Source organism: Drosophila suzukii, chromosome 3 (assembly GCF_043229965.1).
Source record: "Drosophila suzukii chromosome 3, CBGP_Dsuzu_IsoJpt1.0, whole genome shotgun sequence".
NCBI lineage: Eukaryota > Metazoa > Arthropoda > Insecta > Diptera > Drosophilidae > Drosophila > Drosophila suzukii.
Window position 1 is genome coordinate 59,888,134 of NC_092082.1, and position 21,502 is coordinate 59,909,635.

At 41.4% G+C, this 21,502-nt stretch overlaps 2 protein-coding genes across 3 annotated transcripts; both read left to right on the plus strand.

Moving 5' to 3' along the window:
• Nucleotides 1-6,090: 6,090 nt before the first annotated feature.
• On the plus strand, nucleotides 6,091-9,680 carry abs (ATP-dependent RNA helicase abstrakt). Its single transcript, XM_017076820.4, has 2 exons — nucleotides 6,091-8,021; nucleotides 9,578-9,680. Exon 1 carries the CDS (start codon nucleotides 6,142-6,144, stop codon nucleotides 7,999-8,001), a length of 1,860 nt encoding a protein of 619 aa, XP_016932309.1. The 5' UTR covers nucleotides 6,091-6,141; the 3' UTR covers nucleotides 8,002-8,021; nucleotides 9,578-9,680.
• Gel (Gelsolin) lies at nucleotides 9,578-19,766 on the plus strand. Of its 2 annotated transcripts, none has more exons than XM_036817748.3 (7): nucleotides 9,578-9,805; nucleotides 10,718-10,910; nucleotides 11,318-11,392; nucleotides 16,933-17,128; nucleotides 17,182-18,893; nucleotides 18,952-19,077; nucleotides 19,624-19,766. In XM_036817748.3, exons 1-7 carry the CDS (start codon nucleotides 9,765-9,767, stop codon nucleotides 19,681-19,683), a joined length of 2,403 nt encoding a protein of 800 aa, XP_036673643.3. In that variant the 5' UTR covers nucleotides 9,578-9,764; the 3' UTR covers nucleotides 19,684-19,766. The 2 variants fall into 2 exon arrangements, with proteins under 2 accessions (XP_036673643.3, XP_070852368.1); XM_070996267.1 differs by lacking the exon at nucleotides 19,624-19,766 and adding an exon at nucleotides 19,385-19,480 and having other exon boundaries at nucleotides 9,797-9,937.
• Nucleotides 19,767-21,502: the final 1,736 nt, after the last annotated feature.

The window sequence follows — 21,502 nt, forward strand, 5'->3', positions numbered from 1 at the left end:
TTGAGTGGCATGAAGAAAAACATGCAACAGCGAAAATGTTCTTGCAAGGTGTTCACATGGTCCGCCGCTGTTGCAAAAGCAGCTCTAATTATTAAACGTGGTCACAAAATTGTTGTTATGTTCACCCCAAATATTTGCTACAACTCGACTCTAACTTTTGCCCTGTGTTGTGTCTATTTATTTGGTATCTATTAAAATTATTGCATAATAAACACAAATAAAATAAACAGTTTCTCGTTTAGTCGTTTAAAAGGTGCCTTTGAGCAATGTACATTTGTATTGAAAAATACAAATACCTTTTTTTTAAATACAACGGTAATATTAAAGGTCAGGCTTATCTTTCAAAAGAAAAACATGAGGCAGAAGAAAAGGATAATAGGGTATTCAGAGAAAGAGGATTTCTTCTTTACCCACCAAATTCATCTTCAGCAGCTTTTTACAAGCAGCTTGGCAAGACCTGGCCACTGTTGCACCAAATACATAGTTCCAATACCATATGCACCAATACATAACTTTTCTAAAATGAAGGCGTTTGGGTTTTAAATGCCAAAGGGGCGACGAAGACTGGCTGCCACGCCCCTAAGAATCAATACTTTTTAATACATTTTTGGTTTATTAATTTTTAAAATTACAATAAACTATTTTCAAAACACAAACACAACATAACCTTGTACACTTTTTCAATAAAAATGACTAAAGTAGGTCCGGTTCTTACATTTAATTAATAGAGCTCTCACACTTTAGCTAGTAGCAATAAACAATTATTTACCGCTGGAAATATTTCACATGCAAGGGTTCGAATTGTAGTTAGTTTTGCGTTCTTATATATTTTGTTGCGGAAAATAAAATAAATAAATAAATTAAATAGGGACTATTGTTAGCCAAAAGTTTCGCCAGGAGAATTTGAACAATATAGAACCGTTTGGACCGTATTAAGTATTTGTAACACCATCCTTGCATAGGTTACTTGTCTATATCCATTTTTGATCAACAATTTTGGCAGGTGAATGACCCTTCTATTGGTTTTTTGATTAGATAAATATTATATTTTTTGTCAAGAAGAACATTTCCTTAAAAAGCATACCAATATTTATTTTCAAGATGAGATCAATTGTTGAGTTCCGATTCGTTGGAAGGCTCTTTGGTCCTGCAGCAACAACAAAATCATTATAACGGCGCCATTGCAGTCAAAATGCATTTCCTTCGATAAAGAAAGCCAAGTACAAAAATCACTTAAGCCCGTAAAAAATACTAAAAAAAAGACTGAAATACGAATTGATTTACGCGTGCCGTCCCATTTTCCGCGGAAGCGAGTTGTAGCGACTTTTCCCGTCTCTTTCTTGCACGAGTATTTCTTATGGAAGAAAAAGTTGCTGATGCGGAATTTGGTCGTTGAAGCGGAAACCCCCCCAAATACCCGTTTCGCAGCTAAGGGGAGTGCGATTTAGATAGGCAATGACGGTTCACAATTGAACACCCTGCATCCTCGCCACCTTGCGACGATTTCTTTATTTGCTCCTCTCTTAGATGAATAGTAAGATTTCGACAATCAAAAATAAATGTTTTTCCACTTTTACAAAATCTTCAAAAATATGGGTGCCAGACATGTCTTAGCGTGGAAGTGTGGACGTTGGATTGGGCGTGGCACTCTGCTAAAAAGAACTTGCGCTGCGTAAGCACCTCAAGAATTTAGATGCTTTTATGGTCTCTAAGATCTTAGCGTTCATACGGACGGACAGACAGACGGACATCGCTAGTTTGACTCGGCTAGTGATCGTGATCAATAATATATATACTTTATAGGGTTCGAAACGCTTCCTCCTACCTATTACATATTTACCGATGAATCTAGTTACTTTACGAGTAACGGGTATAAAATTAACTGAACGGTTGTAAAGAATTTAACTAAATTCATGGTATTTTAATTCCCAAATCGAACGTAAAATTGATTGTTAGATATTTTTCCTAAAGCCTAGCACTCAGATCGGCTAAGAGTTTCACTAGTCGAAAAATCTTATTCTTTGCAGTGTGACCGAAGTTTTCAAAGTTCACTCGCAATGCATGTGGCATGGTCTTACTGTCAAGCAACTGAGCTTCTTGCCAAACGGAAATCAAATCAATTGAGCAATTTTAAAAATAAGAGTCTGTTGGTGCACAAAGTCCCAATAGGCTGGCCAATAATTGATGGTGATGGCTCCTCCAGCTTTTTCTTAGCGGGCGACCTTATTTTCTCCTCCCTATCGAAGCTGGCGCGTCCTCTATCTCCGATTTAGCTGTCAAGTAGTAGGAGGTGGAGTCCTCTGTTCCTTTCCACTGGGATTCTCTAGTGGATCTTGTCCAGCACTTCAACTATTCTGCGGATTTGCCCCGTTGTGGTATTGCTTCCTGTCGGTCAAGTCTCACAATAATGGGCAACAGCTTGGATTAGGCGTAATTCATCTGCTCTGACCTCCTGCAGCCGATTTTGGGGTTTTCCTTCCATTTTAATTTATTAGTTTCCACATCGCCTTTGCACAAACACCGCCAAAGACTAAATTTCTTTTTCTTTTGGCCGCGGCTAACGGCGTTCATCTAAAATTCACTCGCGAAATCAGGTATTTTTTTCTGGTATTTCCTGAGCTCATCTAAGTACCGCGCTGAAAAACAGACCCGACGAAAAGCTTTAGCCGCCTGTTTGCCTCTCGCTCATTCCTATGGTTAGCTCGCAGTTTTCGTCGATGTGAGTACTAGGCTTAAACAATTTTGTTTCTTTTTGATTTGGTTTCGAAAAGGCAAGAAAATTTAAAAATGCAAAGATCCCCCATGTTCCTAATTCCACCATTCCACTTTTGTTGCTAACAGGCCGACGCTAACTTGACGGACATTATTTATAATCATATAATTAGTAATCATGTGCGTTCAGCATTCAGGTACTATGTTGTTTGCTGAACGCGGCCAATATCTCTTTTCACGATTAGCTTAATTGATTAGTTTCGAGCCGTTAAAAAAGGCTCCTTGGTCAAACACCAACAAAAATTGACTTGTACCGGCGCCATTGCAGTGCAAATGCATTTAATACAAATACTGAAATACTGAAATGGTGCATATGAGGTCCTACTTTCCCCGTCTCTTTCTAGCACTTGCATTTCTTTTCTTTCTTCATTAAATTGTTGAAAAACACCACATTTTTAAAGTTTGCGGAGTTCTAGCTAACAATTAAAATTAAAGTGTGACACACATCTAAATTGTCTTCACTTGAGACATAATTGAAAACATGGAGCAAAAAAAAAATTTGTTGTCCTCTTTTTTGTGATCTAGGGATCCAACTCTACCAGGAGTATTATCATCCTTCTTGGAGCCCTTTGGCTATAAGCTAGTGTAATATATCTTTTGGTAGATTCCCGACTTGGGTGGTTGTACGCGGCTATACAAACGTTTTTTGACATTTGAAATTTTGTCTATTGTCTTTGTGAGTAATTTGCACGGAGCAGATTGCATGTATGCCAATTTCTGTCCTACGTTGTACGTGGCCTCGGGACACCGATTATATAAGCCGTTCGATCACAAACGTGTTAAGTCTTAAGGCCGAACGATCACAAATGATCATGTACACATACTGGAACGACCACCAGCGATTACTCATGAAACGGCGGCATTCGCTCCCCGGTCATTTCTTTTCACTCACGGTTACATCACGATTACATCAAAGCGCGCGGATACGAGTAAATCATCGGACATACCTTGATTGTATGTTTGATTGAATCGTTGCAGGTCTATGGTGTCCTGGTAGAGGCTGACAGCTGACATAACCCGATAAATGGGGTCAACGCAGGTAAACACCTTCTCTTACCGCCTTTCCAAATTTTCGGATTATTCTATAGTTTGTGGACAAAAGTAAAAATATCGTTATTCTTGACGCTTCACATCCAAATTGGCGTATGCCCTTTAAGCCAAGTACTGACATCGACGAAAACCGCGAGCTAACTACACACAGATGCGAATTGCAAATACATAGGCGGCTAACGCTTTTTGTTGGGTCCGTTTTTTATCGCGGATAAAGTAAGGAAATACAAGATTTCGTGAGTGAATTCCGAAGAACGCAGTTAGTCGCGGCGTAAAGCATACACAAATGTAAACTTTCGGTGAGTTTTTGCAGAAGCGGTATTCAAGAGGTCATCCACCGCCATTACCAGCCATTGCCAGGATGGTGTGCGACTTTCTGGCAGATCAGCAGAACAACCCCGCTCCCAAGGCTACCTCAAGCCCTATGTTGGAATGGCGCGGAGAAGATGGCGAAGCATCCGCGAGACGAGAAGCAGGCTTTAAAATACTAATTTACACGAATAAAACTTTCGATGAAAATTGCATTTATTATACCCGGTACACCTAGAGTAAACGGGTATACTAGATTCGTCGGAATGTATGTAACAGGTAGAAGGAAGCGTTTCCGACCCCATAAAGTATATATACTCTTGATCAGGATTAATTGCCGAGTTGATGTAGCTATGTCCGTCTGTCCGTATGAACGCTATGATCTCGGATACTATAAAAGCTGCATACTTGATTAGGCATGCAGATTCTAGAGATTCCTGCGCAGCGCAAGTTTGTTTCGTCAGTGTGCCACGTCCTCAAGTCGCCCAAAACTGTGGCGCCTACAGTTTTAATGCTAGAATTAGAATGTTAACTGAAATGTATCGTTCTTATCAATACGTATCGAGTGACCCAAATAAAGTTTGCCCCGTCCACTTTAGTTTTCAGGTAGCTGGCGCATTACAGTCTAGCTTTGCTGCTTACATATCTCCAACTCCACTTGGTTCCTTTAGCTAGTTAACGGGTATCAGATAGTCGAGGCACTCGACTAAATCGTTTTCTCTTGTTTTCATTTAATTTCTTTCAGCACCAACAGACTAGTCCTTTTTAAACTGCCTTAATTGATTTGTTTTCCGTTTAGCCAAGAACTCAGATCGGCTAAGATTGGGCTTCTCGATTGGATTATCTCCAGCACTTGGTGTGGTATTGCTTTTTGTGGATCCCAAAAGTCCCACAATAATGGCCAACTTGGATAAGGCTCGGACTAGACGTCCATTCTCATCGGCACTGACCTCCTGCAGGTGTTTTGGGTCTTGCCTTTTATTTTTAATTTTTCGTTTCAACATCGCTTCTGCACGAACACACCGAAAGTTTAAATTTTTTAGTCTTTGCCCGGCGGCTAACGACGTCCACTGAAATTCACTCGCGGAATCAGGTATTCTTTCTGGTATTTTTTTAGCTCAACTGAGTACCAAGCTCTCGTTCCCTCCTATGGTTAGCTTGCGGATTTCGTCGATGTGAGTACTAGGTTTTTGTCAACAACTCCAGATGCTTGACAGTATGACTATTACTATGTTTATGCTAAGGGTTTCATGATTTCTTAAAATTTGTTCCTGTTTATGCGACACGGCCGAATTCATGCATTTTATCAATCTCAGCTGACAGAGGTGCCGGTCCGGTGAAAAAAGGTGTTAGCGATTATTAAACCGATAATTTTTTTCAACTCGCATGAACTAATCTTGCTAGTATTAAAGATAAAGTGTGTGTATGCCAGTATAACATTTTTTCTTCCGTCAAAATAAAAGATGAAAATTAGTTTTTATTGGCACTGAATGAAAAAATAATTTGTTAAATGTAAGGTGTGTTTATATATTTATATCGATCTGGCAACTCCGATTATTGTATAGAATTACCGGAGTTTAATTGTCACCATTTCACGCTTTGAGGTTGAATTCATAGTCAACTTTCGTGTGTTGCCGAATTCACGAAATGGCGTTTATGTACACACGAATCGGCTGAAATCGCGAAATGAAAGCGTGAATTCGGCTTCCCATAAACACAGTATATTTTACATGCATTGATTTTCATTCACATTGCAAAGAGTCCAATTTTTCGACTAGTGAAACTGTTAGCCGACCCCTGGTATTGGTATATACCATAACTTTAATTTCCATATTGCACAACATGTTTTGAGACTTCTTAGCAATAATTAAGGCAGTGGAACTACTATATAATAACGGCGTATATTTTTAAGTATTTTTTTATGGCTGGATATTATAAAACGGTCGCACCCGACGCACCGTGGCTTGTTTTTGTTTACAAGTAGGTGCAAACTGGAGCAAATTGGCCGACATGGCTCAGGCTAAGCGCTACCGTAGGTCCTCAAAGTCCTCCGATGACGGAGACCAGGACAACGAGGAGTACGTGCCGTACGTGCCCGTGAAGGAGCGTAAGAAGCAGCACATGATGAAGCTGGGTCGAATCGTTCAATTGGCCGCGGAGACGTCGCAACCAAAGTCCTCGAGCGAGAACGAGAACGAGGATGACTCCCAGGGGGCGCACGATGCAGAGACCTGGGGTCGCAAGTACAACATTAGTCTGCTGGACCAGCACACGGAGCTAAAGAAGATTGCGGAGGCCAAAAAGCTTAGCGCCGTGGAAAAACAGTTGCGCGAGGAAGAGAAGATCATGGAGAGCATCGCCCAGCAGAAGGCGCTTATGGGAGTGGCCGAGTTGGCCAAGGGCATTCAATACCAGGAGCCTATCAAGACCTCCTGGCGCCCGCCTCGCTATATTCGGGTCACCCCGGAGGATGAGCGCCATGCCGTGCGACAGCAGTTGAGAATCCTTGTGGAGGGCGAAAACCCAAGCCCACCTATCCGCAGTTTTCGGGAAATGAAGTTTCCCAAAGGAATTCTTAACGGCCTGGCTGCTAAGGGTATAAAGACCCCGACTCCGATCCAGGTCCAAGGTCTGCCTACTGTGCTGGCGGGCCGCGACCTTATTGGTATTGCCTTTACCGGCTCTGGAAAAACTCTTGTCTTCGTGTTGCCCGTCATTATGTTTTCCCTGGAACAAGAGTACAGCCTGCCCTTCGAGAAGAATGAGGGCCCCTATGGGCTAATCATCTGCCCGTCCCGCGAGCTGGCTAAGCAAACGCATGAGATCATACAACACTACAGCAAGCATCTTCAGGCGTGCGGCATGCCTGAAGTACGTTCCTGCCTTGCAATGGGCGGGCTACCGGTCACTGAGGCTCTGGACGTGATTTCGCGTGGAGTACACATTGTTGTAGCGACACCCGGACGTCTTATGGACATGCTGGACAAAAAGATCCTTACGCTGGATATGTGCCGTTACCTGTGCATGGACGAGGCTGACCGTATGATTGACATGGGCTTTGAGGAAGACGTTCGCACGATATTCTCCTTCTTCAAGGGACAGCGCCAGACGCTGCTGTTCTCGGCCACCATGCCAAAAAAGATCCAGAACTTTGCCCGCTCCGCCCTCGTGAAGCCAGTCACCATTAATGTCGGTCGCGCAGGTGCCGCGTCTATGAACGTCACTCAACAAGTTGAGTACGTAAAGCAGGAGGCCAAGGTAGTTTATTTGCTGGACTGCCTGCAAAAGACTGCGCCGCCCGTTCTCATTTTTGCGGAGAAAAAACAGGACGTGGACTGCATACATGAGTACCTGCTACTGAAAGGTGTAGAGGCGGTGGCCATACACGGCGGAAAGGATCAAGAAGAACGGTCAAGGGCCGTAGATGCTTACCGCGTGGGCAAAAAAGATGTGCTGGTAGCTACCGACGTGGCCTCGAAGGGTCTGGACTTCCCCAACGTGCAGCACGTCATCAACTACGACATGCCGGACGATATCGAGAACTATGTACATCGTATTGGCCGCACAGGGCGCTCCAACACCAAGGGCTTAGCCACCACGCTGATTAATAAGATCACCGAGCAGTCTGTACTGCTCGATTTGAAGCACCTGCTCATCGAAGGCAAGCAGGAGGTGCCTGACTTTTTGGACGAGCTGGCGCCGGAGGCCGAGCACCAGCACCTAGACCTTGGAGACTCCCATGGCTGCACCTATTGTGGCGGTCTGGGCCATCGCATCACAGAGTGCCCAAAGCTGGAGGCCGTTCAGAACAAGCAGGCTTCAAATATAGGACGTCGCGACTATTTGTCAAATACTGCTGCGGATTACTAAACCACTGCCGGCACCTAATTGTAAGAAAACTACGACGCGGGAATAAATAGATCAGTATACATTCGAACAAATATACATTATGTAAACGTCGGGGAATTTTTCAGATTTGTCTTGACTTTGCTTTGAGTTAAGTTACTTATCGCACATAACTTTGCTTATCAATCATCACAAAAAATTAAGAGAGAGATCGTGTCAAGCCGTAAAAGCAATTCGGGCTTGAGCAAAATGTTATAAATACAAAGACGAGCTTTGACTTTCGTTTAGTGTCTGGTGCACAGCTTTTTCCGTCAGTTCGCAGCTTATTTGTCTATCGCTCCGGGATCGTCTTATATCGCGCAGATCATATAGACATACAAGTAAGTGTTTGTCCTACAGAATTCGAGATTTATCATTAACGAGCGAAGTAAACGAAAATTTCAAAAAATGTTAAGAAAATGTTAAAGTAGAGGACTACAAACAAGTCAAATTCAGTATGAGTGAGAGCTGATTACATAAAGCAGAATCCAATCATGAATAAACAACAATATTCAATGTTATCATGTTGCTGACCTTATTTCGTTAAATTGAATGATTATTTCTCTTATCAATTGTTATACAAAATATGAAAGGACATGAGGGCAAAACCAATGATTCTAATGGAAGAAAATAAGTTTAAATTTTAAACTTAAAATTTACAAGTGATGAAGGCCTCCTTGCCGACAGACTTTCAGCAGATTATTAATTGTGATAATGGGGCTAGCTGATATCTATTTGACAAAATAAATGTTTAGACAATTAATATTCTAAACTTGTTCAAAGTATGCGTACGGCCTGCAGAAAATATGTAAACTCAAACAAAATGAGCCCCAAAATATCAAAACATGTACATATGTATGTACATATATGCACGTACATTGCACGTCGTAGATTTTACAAATTGTTTTATTTGCAAATTTAGCCTGTAGACATTTCTAAGTCACCTACAGTGTATATTGTGTTTTCTAAAAACCCTACCAATGGTACATACCAAATACTCTTGCTCAGCACTAAGAATGACCTTCATATTGTCTCATAGACTAGTTAAAGCAGCGTTTATTCTTTTATTTTGGTTTCGACCCATTTGCAAGAAAGGGCTAAATGGGCTGGCCGCTCGACATAAGCAATTTTATACCAACCCAGCTGAGCCATACCGCAAAACTATGTAAGTATGTAGCTGAATGACACAATGCGAAAACATGCGTGCTGGTTTTTCATCAATCTTATGGTCTGATCAAACACCAAACTATAGATATGTATGTACATTTTTGTATATACCAATGCGGAATTTTAATTCATTTTTAATAATAAATCTAAGTTTATAAATCCCTTGGCTAGGCTAGGCAAACACGATTGAACCAGTTTTAATAAAAGTATATTTTCATTTTTGAAAATAATTGTGTATAGGGTGAAAGAAAATCAAATACGCGCTCTTGTGAGCTATAACACATACATGCGTACATACACATATATCAAAGCATGAACATCTCTCAGCCATATCATATATACAGAATCTTGATTCCTTAGCTCTTTGCTAACTTAAACATTCTCTTAATTTCAGTATACACACTCTCAGAGCTGGAATCAGCTAAGACAATTGTCTCTGTTTGAGCTGGAAACAAACGCGGCAATAAAATACTCAAACACCTCCATACGAACATATACGCTATAAGCAACTTGTTTACTTATCGCAACAATAAACAAAGCTCCCCGGGATCTCCTCACAACTCTCGGAGGCGGAACTTGAAATGGCAGCTCCAGGCGCCGCCGGCATGGCAGTCGTCTCTAGGTAATGCAAGCGAACAGTTCGCCATCCAGAAAGCTGCGGTAGAGATAAATTTACCAAGGTTCCCCAGATTTAACAAGTGCAATCATAATACAACGAACAGGCCATTTTCCAAAATATTTCATTTGAACTTGAGTAAGTGCGTAAAAAGTGATATAGAATGAGTCATAACATTTCCAGGTTCGCCTGCAACGAATACGACAATTTTGGTGTGTCTATTATTTTATGACCTTTAATGGGCATGAATCACATTTAAACAGACTTTTGTTCGCTTAAGGGGAAATTGGTGTTTTTAAACAGACTTTTGTTCGCTTAAGGGGAAATGGGTTTTTTTTTAAATTTATTGAGAGCAAAGATCAGATTCTAAAGGATTTGCTTGCTAAACCTTTAAGACTATTAGGCTTGTCCATTTACATGTAAATGGTAGAATAAATTAGTTATGGAAAAACAATGTATGCAGTGTTTTCTGTATTTTAGGACGCTAACAATTTTTTTTATTTTTAAAGGAGAACGAAAGGTAACTTTGGCAAACCAAAGATTTATTACTCTTGCAGACTTTGCCGAAATTGATAAAATGGGGCGGATGCCCTAAGAGGGGAGAAGAATACCCCGAATGGGCCACAAACAACTAAATTTTGAATATCCCTATGGGAAATGTAGTGTATAAACGTACCACCGGCACGCGCTTTTACCCTGATCATGTAGTAGGCATAAGAAATAAGATTTGGGAAGATTGATGTCAATACCTTTTACACTGCGCGAAAAGTCTTAGATTTTTCCAAGTTATATCCGATCGTTTCAATGGGAGCTAAAATTATTCTCTATATTCATATTACCCAATATTTTAATAAATAGGGGCGTCCTAAAAATCCATAAATACAAATATTCTTTGCTCTTAACATCTGCCTTTTTCAGCCTTCTTCTGTTGGCAGCCCTCTCGTCCAGTCTCTGCTCGGCCGGAACGCTTAACGCCCGTCCTGCTTTCCCCGTGCAAACAGGACAGATACAGCCCAGCGCCCAGAACAGCAAGCAGCCCGGCAGACGTGTCATGAACCCGGCATTTGCCAACGCCGGCCGCACTCCTGGCCTTGAGATCTGGCGCATCGAGGTGAGTCATATTTTGGAGTCCAATTTCACTCTGCCCTAGTTCGAAGAAGAGTATAAATAGCTGGCGCGCGCTAACAATGCTTGGGAACGAGTACGCCGCTCATGCAGTGGCGCCCAGAAGGCTGGGAAAAAAGAAAAGCAGATGTTCTCTTCTATTCACTGAATTTACTCAGTGTGGCTGCCATGTGTTCCTTAATGTATTACTGCTTCCCGGTCTATACGCAAAGTGTATAATGGAAGAAATGTTTGTTTCTCTTTTGTTAATTAACTCGAAAATGTATTATGTTCGAATTGGGATGCTTTTGTTTATAACAAATATATTACGGGATCCGCAAAAAAAATTGTAAGCAAAACGTTTGGAAATCAACTTTTAAATATTCTCTACCTTTATTTGTTTGACTTTTTTAGAATTTTGAGCCGGTTGCCTATTCAAAAAACAACTTTGGCAAATTCTACACTGGAGATTCGTTTATAGTTCTAAACGTAAGTATATAAAGCTCGTCCACCTAAATTAAAAATTTCCCCTAACCCCTTACCATACCTTAAAATTTAATTTTTGTTTAATTATTAATTTGTTTTAAAAGGGTTAAAAAAAGTTGTGTTACACTATTTATACCCGTTACTCTTAAGTAAAAAAGTATATTGTACTTGGGGAAAGTGTGTAACGGGTAAAAGGAAGCCTTTCCGACCCTATAATTTTGTTCTGGATCTCTAGCCAAGTCGGGTCGTGAGAACTCTGTTATCTCAGAAACTATAAGAGTTGAGATTTCGTATTTAGATTCCTTAGCTTCTGATTAAATGCAAGTTTGTTATTCAAATGCGCCGCGGCACTCTAACGCTCACAAATCGCCCAACAAAATGGCGCCCACAGTTTTGATGCTAGAAAAAATGATTAAAATGTTTTGGGTTGAGATAAAGCACGCAAGTTCTGGAGGTTCTTGTGCAGTGCAAGTCTCTGGCAGCAGAGTAACGCCGACAAGCCTCAAGTTAACTACATTAGAAATTCTTTAGGCCGTTTACTGGACCTGGATTAGTTACAAATAATCCGGACTGCGTGTTTCCGTCCAAAGTAGCACCTCTTACTCAAACCGAAGATATCAAAGAAGTCAACTAAGCGATTACATTGTTTCGAAGGGTGATTTTCGGAGGCTAATCTTTTATATATCAGGCTTTGATTGATCCGATCTCTACTCATCCCAAAATATTGATGATGCTATAAACATTTTCTATATCCGTTGGTCTCCAACAAGCCACCTTGGTTCAGTAAAGAGCTGACACATCTAAGAAATAAGGAGTCCAGATTAAAAGCAAATTAATTAAAAGGAAAGATACCGGATGTCAAACTATTTATTCTAGATACTTAAGTGCTTGCTCTAGTTTTACCATGCTAAACTCTCTGTGTTACAAAAACTATTTAAATCGTTGTAAAGTTCAGTTTTTTCTCAGAATCCGAAAAAGTTTTATAATTTTCTTAAAAACGGCAAACGACAAACGTACTTTACCTCATTCTTCACAGCCTTATTGTATTTTATGCAAGTCGAATTTAATATTCTTTCCCACCTTAAATAAAAACTCACTGCTTGCAACGAGTACTTTTTAAAAATTCTCTCTCTGTCGTCTAGTCCAAGTTACTTCCGGTGCCCCACAAGGGAGCTACCTGGGGCTGCTACTTTTACTTTATTTATAAATGACCTTCCTTCAGTTATAACTCATTCTGGAGTACTAATGTACGCAGATGATGTTAGGGTATGCCTGTAGTACAAGGATACTTCTTGCCACCCGACCTACAATCCGATTTGAATCATTTTTAAACACGATGGCTCTAAGTGTAAGGTAATGATTGGCGATTTTTTGGATCCAAGACAAAAATATATATATATTTCGTCCACGGTGAACAAAGCTAGAAATGCGCTTGGCTTTATTGAAAGGAGGTTGAAAAAATTTGATGATCCTTATTTATTTCGCTTGTCCGCCCGGTACTTGACCGATACATTGTATATCTAACTATGACTTGCTTGAACCTATTAGAGTATTATGAACTGACTATAATAGACTTTATCCTGTTATTGCAAAATCGAACTCTCTTCCTCTCTTAAAACGATTAATATTACGTTTCCTAGCACAGAATTAGATCCTACTTTTTTCCTCGAACTGTATCTTTATTATTCTACGCGTCTATCATCTCGCGAATTCGTGCCATACGAAGTACGGCAGCGCCCGCCTACAATTTGGAATTGTAATTTAAAAACAACAAAATACATGAACCAACAGAATTAGTTGTGTTTTGATTTTAATTGTGGTGTTACTATTAAAATGCAATAGTAGCAAACCGAAAATTGTATTACCTTACCGGACGTTCCCGTGCACTATGGGGTAAATGGACACTTTGTCTGGCAATTCACTGCGGTTTTTATACCCGTTACTCGTAGAGTAAAAGGGTATACTAGATTCGTCGGAAAGTATGTAACAGGCAGAAGGAAGCGTTTCCGACCCCATAAAGTATATATATTCTTGATCAGGATCACTAGCCGAGTCGATCTAGCCATGTCCGTCTGTCCGTCTGCCCGTCTGTCCGGATGAACGCTGAGATCTCGGAAACTATGGGAGCTAGGCTATTGAGATTTGGCGTGCAGATTCCTAAGCTTCCTACGCAGCGCAAGTTTGTTTCAGTAGACTGCCACGCCCACTCTAACGCCCACAAACCGCCCAAAACTGTGGCTCCTACAGTTTTGATGCTAGATAGAAAATTTTAACTGAAATGTAATGTTCTCATCAATACCTATCGATTGACCCAAAAAAAAGTTTGCCACGCCCACTTTAACGCCCACAAACCGCAAAACCCTGTGACGCCCACAATTTTCATGCTAGATAAAAATTTTTAACTGAAATGTATTGGTCTCGTCAATACCTATCGATTGATCCAAAAAAAAATTTGCAACGCCCACTCTAACGCCCATAACGCTTAAATCTGTATACCGCCGGTAGGTGGCGCATTTTAATCTCGCTTTGCTGCTTGCATATCTCCATTTAGCTGAGTAACGGGTATCTGATAGTCGAGGTACTCGACTATAGCGTTCTCCCTTGTTTGTATTACGTTACTATAGACGGGCGTGTCTTGACCACCCACCACCCAACCAAAAAACCCAAAAAAAAAAGGATTATTAAATTTGACCACCAATTTTGTACTTAGAATTTAGAATCTTAGAATTGTTTCACTCCCCTTCTGCCCTCAAAAATAAGAAAAATATAATATTGAGAGCAATTTTTATGTTGATAGGGAAAAATAAGTATTATGTTTATTATTCATGACTTTCGTTTTCTACTTCAATGTTGTTCAAAAAAAATAGGCTGGAGTCTTAAAATTCATTTTCTTCATTATATCATTTTCGTATTCACATGATAACAACTGTTTTACTCCAATAGGAAGTGAAAGGTTTTTGTGTTTTTTTATGCGCCTCGACAAGTTTAGGGACGAAATTATTGAATCTGATGTATCCATAGCACGGTCGAACACATCAGCCAAAGAATGAAGTCTGCTGTTGTTTCTAGAGTGGTGAAGTCTGTCATATTTATAAACTTTATTGCGGGATTTAAATGCTTCTTCGCCGACTGGAAGCACCTCACTTCCCATGATCTGGATAGAGTGCACGATTATTTTGTGGACTTTGGTGTCATCGGCAACAACGGATATTTATCCACAATCAATTTACCAGTTTAATGACAATACGTTTCAAATTCGTCTAAATTGATTGGCAACTGACAGGACAAACATTTTCAAATTATCCTTAAATTGTAGATAGTTTGTTGATCAAAGCCAGTAATTTCGGAAAAAGTCTCAACATTTGCAAACGCGTGGCGTGGGGTGTTACCCGTATTTGTATTTCCAAAGCCTCCTTGCCTAGGCTTATCCACTTTCAAAAAGAGCTTCTCCCAAAAGTTTTGCTGTATATTTGTCTTACCTTCCAACATCGCTTTCTTTTTGCATGGATTAGCAATTTGTTTTTTTTGTGATGCGCATCTTATATCCAGCATGTTAGACAAACTCAAAAAAAAGTAGCCAGCAATGCAAGGGGCTCACGCCGTATTTTCAGTTATGCATGATTGAAGCATGATTAAAGCACTTAAAATTTTTGTTTGTTTTCTAGGAAATATTTTTGGTTTGACTGGCACATTGGGCATTGTTGAAATGATTTTGTATCTGTCAAAGCATTCGGTACTTTACATCAATGGCAGTAAGATATGGACTGAATTTGACATATTGACTTTCCGTAAGTGGTATCTTGCATCACAGTAGTTTTTTCAATTTCACGTTCTATATCTCTTCTTTCTTTCAATATCACTTCCTTTGTTTCTTTGAGAAACTCCAACTTTAGTGCGCGACAGAACATTATAGACTGTGGGGTGCGATTGATCCACAACAGATTTCCGGATGACTCAATCAGTCGAAGAAGCAATACAGTAGTGGCAAAAAGACATGAGTCTGCATCAGTCGATCTTTTTTTTTTTTGCACCAAAAGGTCTTGCACAGAGACTTTAGCTGCAGTCTCCGAAATATCAATGTTGTCTGGTCTGCACTTTTGCTTTTGCTCTGCTACATCTTTGTATATGGGGTAGATATCCACTTTTCTTTTTCGAATGTCATCCCGGAAAGCACAATACTGTTCCTTGGTAAACCCCCGATCTAAAATGAATTCCAATGCTTCATCTTTGGACGCACGTGTAGGTGGCCCACTGGGCTTTGTTAAGCCTTTCCTGACTTGCTTGGCTTTCTCCGGGGTATTAGCAAGTATTCTAAGAACGGCAGCGAGATCGTGTAGTCCTTGCTTACAGGCGGCTGCGCTTTCTGCTTGGACTAGCAGGAGGACTTCATTGATCTGCGAGTTAGCTAGTTCAGTTGCTTGCAATCTTTGAGCCCTTTCCCCTTTCAATCCAAATAAAATTGGGGGTCGTCCAACAGATTTTTTTAAGGGCAATGTTGTAGTACCGCTTATCCATTTAGTGTGCTTACCTTCAAAGTACTTGTAATTTCTATTACAACTTTGCAGAATTGCTGGCTTTTTATACTCGTTACTCGTACAGTAAAATGGTATACTAGATTCGTCGGAAAGTATGTAACAGGCAGAAGGATGCGTTTCCGACCCCATAAAGTATATATATTCTTGATCAGGATCACTAGCCGAGTCTATCTAGCCATGTCCGTCTGTCCGTATAAACGCTAAGATCTCGGAAACTATAAGAGCTACAATTCTGGGATTAGGCATGCAGATTCCTGAGATTCCTGCGCAGCGCAAGTTTGTTTCACCAAAGTGCCACGCCCACTCTAACGCCCACAAACCGCCCAAAACTGTGGCTCCTACAGTTTTGATGTTAGAATAAAAATTTTAAGTGAAATGTATTGTTCTCATCAATACCTATCGATTGATCCAAAAAAAAAAGTTTGCTGCGCTCACTCTAACGCCCACAAACCACCTAAGCCTGTGGCGCCCACAATTTTCATGCTAGCAAAAAATTTTAACTGAAATGTATTAGTCTCGTCAATACCTATCGATTGACCCCAAAAAAAAAGTTTGCCACGCCCACTTTAACGCTCATAACGCTAGAATCTGTCTGCCGCCCACATAGCCATATATTGAGGTAGCGGGTAGGTGGCGCATTTCAATCTCGCTTTGCTGCTTGCATATCTCCAATTCCCTTTGGTTCCCTTAGCTGAGTAACGGGTATCTGATAGTCGAGGTACTCGACTATAGCGTTCTTTCCTTTTTTTATAGTAATTTTGGGAAAGTCTGCAGGGGTGTTTTAAACTTTGGATTGCTGAAGTTAGCTTCCGTTCTTGTCCTCCACGAGTAACGGGTATAAATATGTTTAAAAACCTTTAGTATAGTATATCTAAAAACGTGTACAACTTAACTATGTTTCTCCTAACCGTTATGGATATAAACTAATTTAAACTTTGACTACACTGTTCAAGATCCTTAACTAACAAACCAAGAATATAAATTTTAAAATTGGTTATCCTTATTCAGACAATTGAAAACAAGAAAGACAAAAAACTGTCATGGGATGTGCACTTTTGGCTGGGATCAGAAACATCTACCGACGAGGCCGGAGCTGCAGCTATTCTCACCGTCCAGTTGGACGACTTGCTGAACGGCGGTCCAGTCCAACATCGCGAAGTGCAGGACCACGAGTCACAGCTGTTTCTCGGGTACTTCAAGAACGGTAGGACTTCCCATATTGACATTAACATCCTATAAAACAGGACATTGTTGCAGGCATTCGCTACGAGCAGGGCGGCGTTGGAACTGGCTTCAAACACGTGCAGACCAATAGCCAGGGAGAAAAGCGTCTCTTTCAGGTCAAGGGCAAGCGCAACGTGCGCGTCCGACAAGTGAACCTATCCGTGTCGTCGATGAACAAGGGTGATTGCTTTATTTTGGATGCCGGCAGCGATATATATGTCTACGTGGGTTCCCTTGCCAAGCGCGTGGAGAAGCTGAAGGCTATCAGCGCTGCGAACCAAATCCGGGACCAGGATCACAATGGTCGAGCCCGTGTGCAGATCATCGACGACTTTAGCACTGATTCCGACAAGCAAAAGTTCTTCGACGTGCTCGGATCGGGATCTGCTGATCAGGTGCCCGAGGAGTCAACTGCAGAAGAGGACGGTGCGTTCGAGAGGACAGACGCTGCAGCGGTATCCCTCTACAAGATTAGCGACGCCAGTGGCAAACTACAAGTGGAAACAATTGGTCAAAAACCACTCACGCAGGCTATGCTGGACTCTCATGAATGCTTTATCCTGGACACTGGCTCTGGAATCTTCGTGTGGGTCGGCAAGGGTGCCACGCAGATGGAGAAGACGAACGCCATGACCAAGGCGCAGGATTTTCTAAGCAGCAAGAAGTATCCGGCCTGGACCCAAATTCACCGTATTGTAGAGGGTGCGGAGTCCGCTCCATTTAAGCAATACTTTGCCACTTGGCGTGATGTCGGAATGGCTCATACTCGTCTTATTCGGTCGGCCTTAGATATCGGTTCTGATGAATCACTTGAGTTGGACGAAATCGACGCTGTAATAACTCAACTAAAGAAGAGCGGCGGTCGTGCCATCGGCTTTATGCCTGATCACGGCCAAAACAGCATTGAAACCATTACCCAGTACGTTGCTAAGTCTGGTTCCGATGAGGTCCAGGCCAACACCTTCTCCTTTGATGAAAACCTTTCGCTTCTTGGATTCGGTTCATACGTTCTCACTTACAACTACGAGGCTAACAACGGAGACAAAGGATTCGTCACTTATGTGTGGCAGGGAGTTAACGCACCCGCTGCCGCTAGGAAGCGTGCCTTCAAGGAGGGTCTTGCTCGGGCTGAGTCCAAGAAAGGTCTTCTTGTGGTGGCAAACCAGGACCACGAGCCGCGCCACTTCTACAAGATCTTTAAGGGAAAGTTGCTGACATCTTACACTGCTCTGCCGGTAACGGCACAACTGTTCCGCATACGCGGCACCGTCGAAAGCGATATCCATGCTAGCGAGGTACCTGCAGACAGTTCATCGTTGGCATCGGGTGACGCGTTCGCCCTTCTTTCCGGAAAAAGCCACAAGATCTACGTATGGAACGGCTTGGGCGCATCTGCATTCGAGAAGAAAGCAGCCGTAGATCGCTTCTCGACCTACTGGGACGACGTCGAGATTGAACAGGTGGAGGAGGGTGCGGAGCCAGAGGAGTTCTGGGATGAGTTGAACGGCGAGGGTCAGTACGATCGCAGCCTGGGAGATCTCGGAGCACCACTGCTGGAGTCTCGCCTCTTTCACTGCCGTGTGAGCTCTGGTGGATTTCTGAGGGTTGAGGAAGTGGCAAGGTACGAGCAGGAAGATCTGGACTCTGATGACGTTATGCTGCTGGATGGTGGCGACGAGATATACCTGTGGGTTGGGTCTGGCGCGTCTGTCGATGAAAATGAAAGGATTCTAGACATGGCTAAGGTTATATTACAACCTATCTAACAATATAAAATCCCTAAAAAAATCTTTCAATCCACAGCATTATATTCGATTGGAGCCCACTGCTCGCTCCATCAACACGGTGAGCATCATCCGCGTCCCTCAAGGCAAGGAACCGAATGTTTTTAAGCGCATGTTCCCGGCCTGGGACGAACGTTACTGGAAGGTAGGTCATACAAAGATGGAGTTATTTAAAATTGATCATAGTTTTAGTGAGGGTTTTTCGAGTCCCGACTAAAATTTTTGTAATGACTGAAGTCTTCGCTAAGAAAATTTATTTTTCTCGAGCGTCAGTGAGAGACAGGGACTCAGACTCTCTGTAAACTAGTTTTTGGCTCGATAAAATGCCAGCTAATTTCACAAAGCCTACTAAAACGAAATTTTGTAATTCCGAGCATAAACAGAACCTAAACTCCGACGCATTAATCAAAGCGATCCCCGTGATTTCGCTTAACAGCTCAAACTCTTAACAGCACTTTCAGGGGTGTCACAGAAATCTCTTGCAACCAAATTTTCCCCGAAAAGAAAATCTGGGTGTCACAGAGACCAGTTGAAAATAAATAGACGAATTAGAACTGAAACTCGAGAAACCGTCGCATAGTTACGTAATCAAACCTACTAAAAACTATCGCCAGTAAGTGGTTACTAAAACATTTAACTTTCATATGTTTAATTTATAAGAATTTAAACAATATTTTTATACAATTTGCAGAACCTGCTTACCTATGAAGATATAAAGCGCCAAGTTATTGAAGCCAACAATGAAGTCTAAACCAAACATTTTTTTTGTTTTTTCCCTTTAAAAACTTATACTTTTTGTAACTTTACGATAAATTAAACAACTTTAAAATACAATTACTTTCTTTATTTATTTTATAATAATTCTGAACTATTTATAATTGAACTACAGTTTATAGCAACGGTTGTCAGCTTTAGACGCAGTCTAACAGTTAGCATTTACAACCGCGGTACTTAAATAACTATCACTGTGGACGGCAGTCCTCGAAGTGATGAAGCGCACCACGATGAAATGAAAATCTGAAGTGATAGTCCGATCATTACGAGTGATACACCAATCAAAAGGTATCGCAATGACAAAAGGGGTTGCATTTCAAAACTTTAAAAATAGTAATTGGCTTGGGAGAAAATGCAGTGAATGTGTTAGGGTAAAAATTAAGAAAATTTGATCTGTTTGGCCCTTGGGGAGATATGGCCCAGTTTATTAGAATAGAGGTATTCCTATTACAAATACGCGTCGAATGACACCTCATTGGTTGAAATCCGATGCTCAAAAGTTATATGCAAAACGAGACTTTGGGGGACTTTTCAAAATGATTTGTATGTCAGCCAAAGTTTTAGGATCCTGGAAATTTGAGATGATGCTATACAGCTTAATAAAAGAGACTTTAAGCGTAATGGCTGTTAGATTGGGTCTGGCAAAGTTTTCTTTAGGTCAATCGATAGGTATTGACGACACTATTACATTTAAGTTCAAGGTTTGGGTGGTTTGTGGGCGTTCGAGTGGGCGTTGCATACTTGCGTAGCAAAGTCGCTTTGCGTAGTTCTCTATCTTTGATAGTTTCCAATACATCAGCGTTCATACTTACGATTTTTTGAAGTTTCTGCGCCACAGATCTGGGAGGTTTGTGGGAGTCAAAGTCGGCGTGGCACACTGACAAAACAAACTTGCGCTGTGCAAAAAGCTCATTAATCTACATGCCAAATACCAACTTTCTAGCTTTTGTAGTTTCCGAGATCTCAGCGTTCATACGGACGGACAGACAGACGGACATGGCTATATCGACTCGGCTAGTGATACCCTTGCAGAGGGTATGATGATTTTAGTCAGAAGTTTTCAACGCAGTTAATATATATTCTTGATCAGGATCACTAGCCGAGTCTATCTAGCCATGTCCGTCTGTCCCTATGAACGCTGAGATCTCGGAAACAATAGGAGCTACAATACTGGGATTAGGCATGCAGATTCCTGAGATTCCTGCGCAGCGCAAGTTTGTTTCAGCAATGTGCCACGCCCACTCTAACGCCCACAAACCGCCCAAAACTGTGGCTCCTACAGTTTTGACGCTAGAATAAAAACTTGAAGTGTATTGTCTGAAATGTATTGTTCTCATCAATACCTATCGATTGACTCAAAAAAAAAGTAAAAGTTTTCCACGCCCACTATAACGCCCACAAACCACCCACAAACTTTAAAAAACCGTAAGTATGAACGCGGATATCTCGGAAACTATTGCCACGCCCACCCTAACGCCCATAACGCTTAAATCTGTCTACCGCCCACATAACCATATATTGAGATCACGGGTAGGTAGCGCATTTTAATCTCGCTTGCATATCTCCATTTCCCTTTGGTCCCTTTAGCTGAGTAACGGGTATCTGATAGTCGAGGTACTGGACTATAGTGTTCTTCCATGTTTTTAAAGCTAGTGTTATCTACGATAGGACTGATCTGATCCTTATATATCATTTGTTGCTGCTGTTTTCGTCGCTGCTGAATCTTCAATGTTATAAACGATACCGCCGTTGTCGATGCTTGTTGATTTTTTTCGCTGTAGCCGATGCTGTCGCTA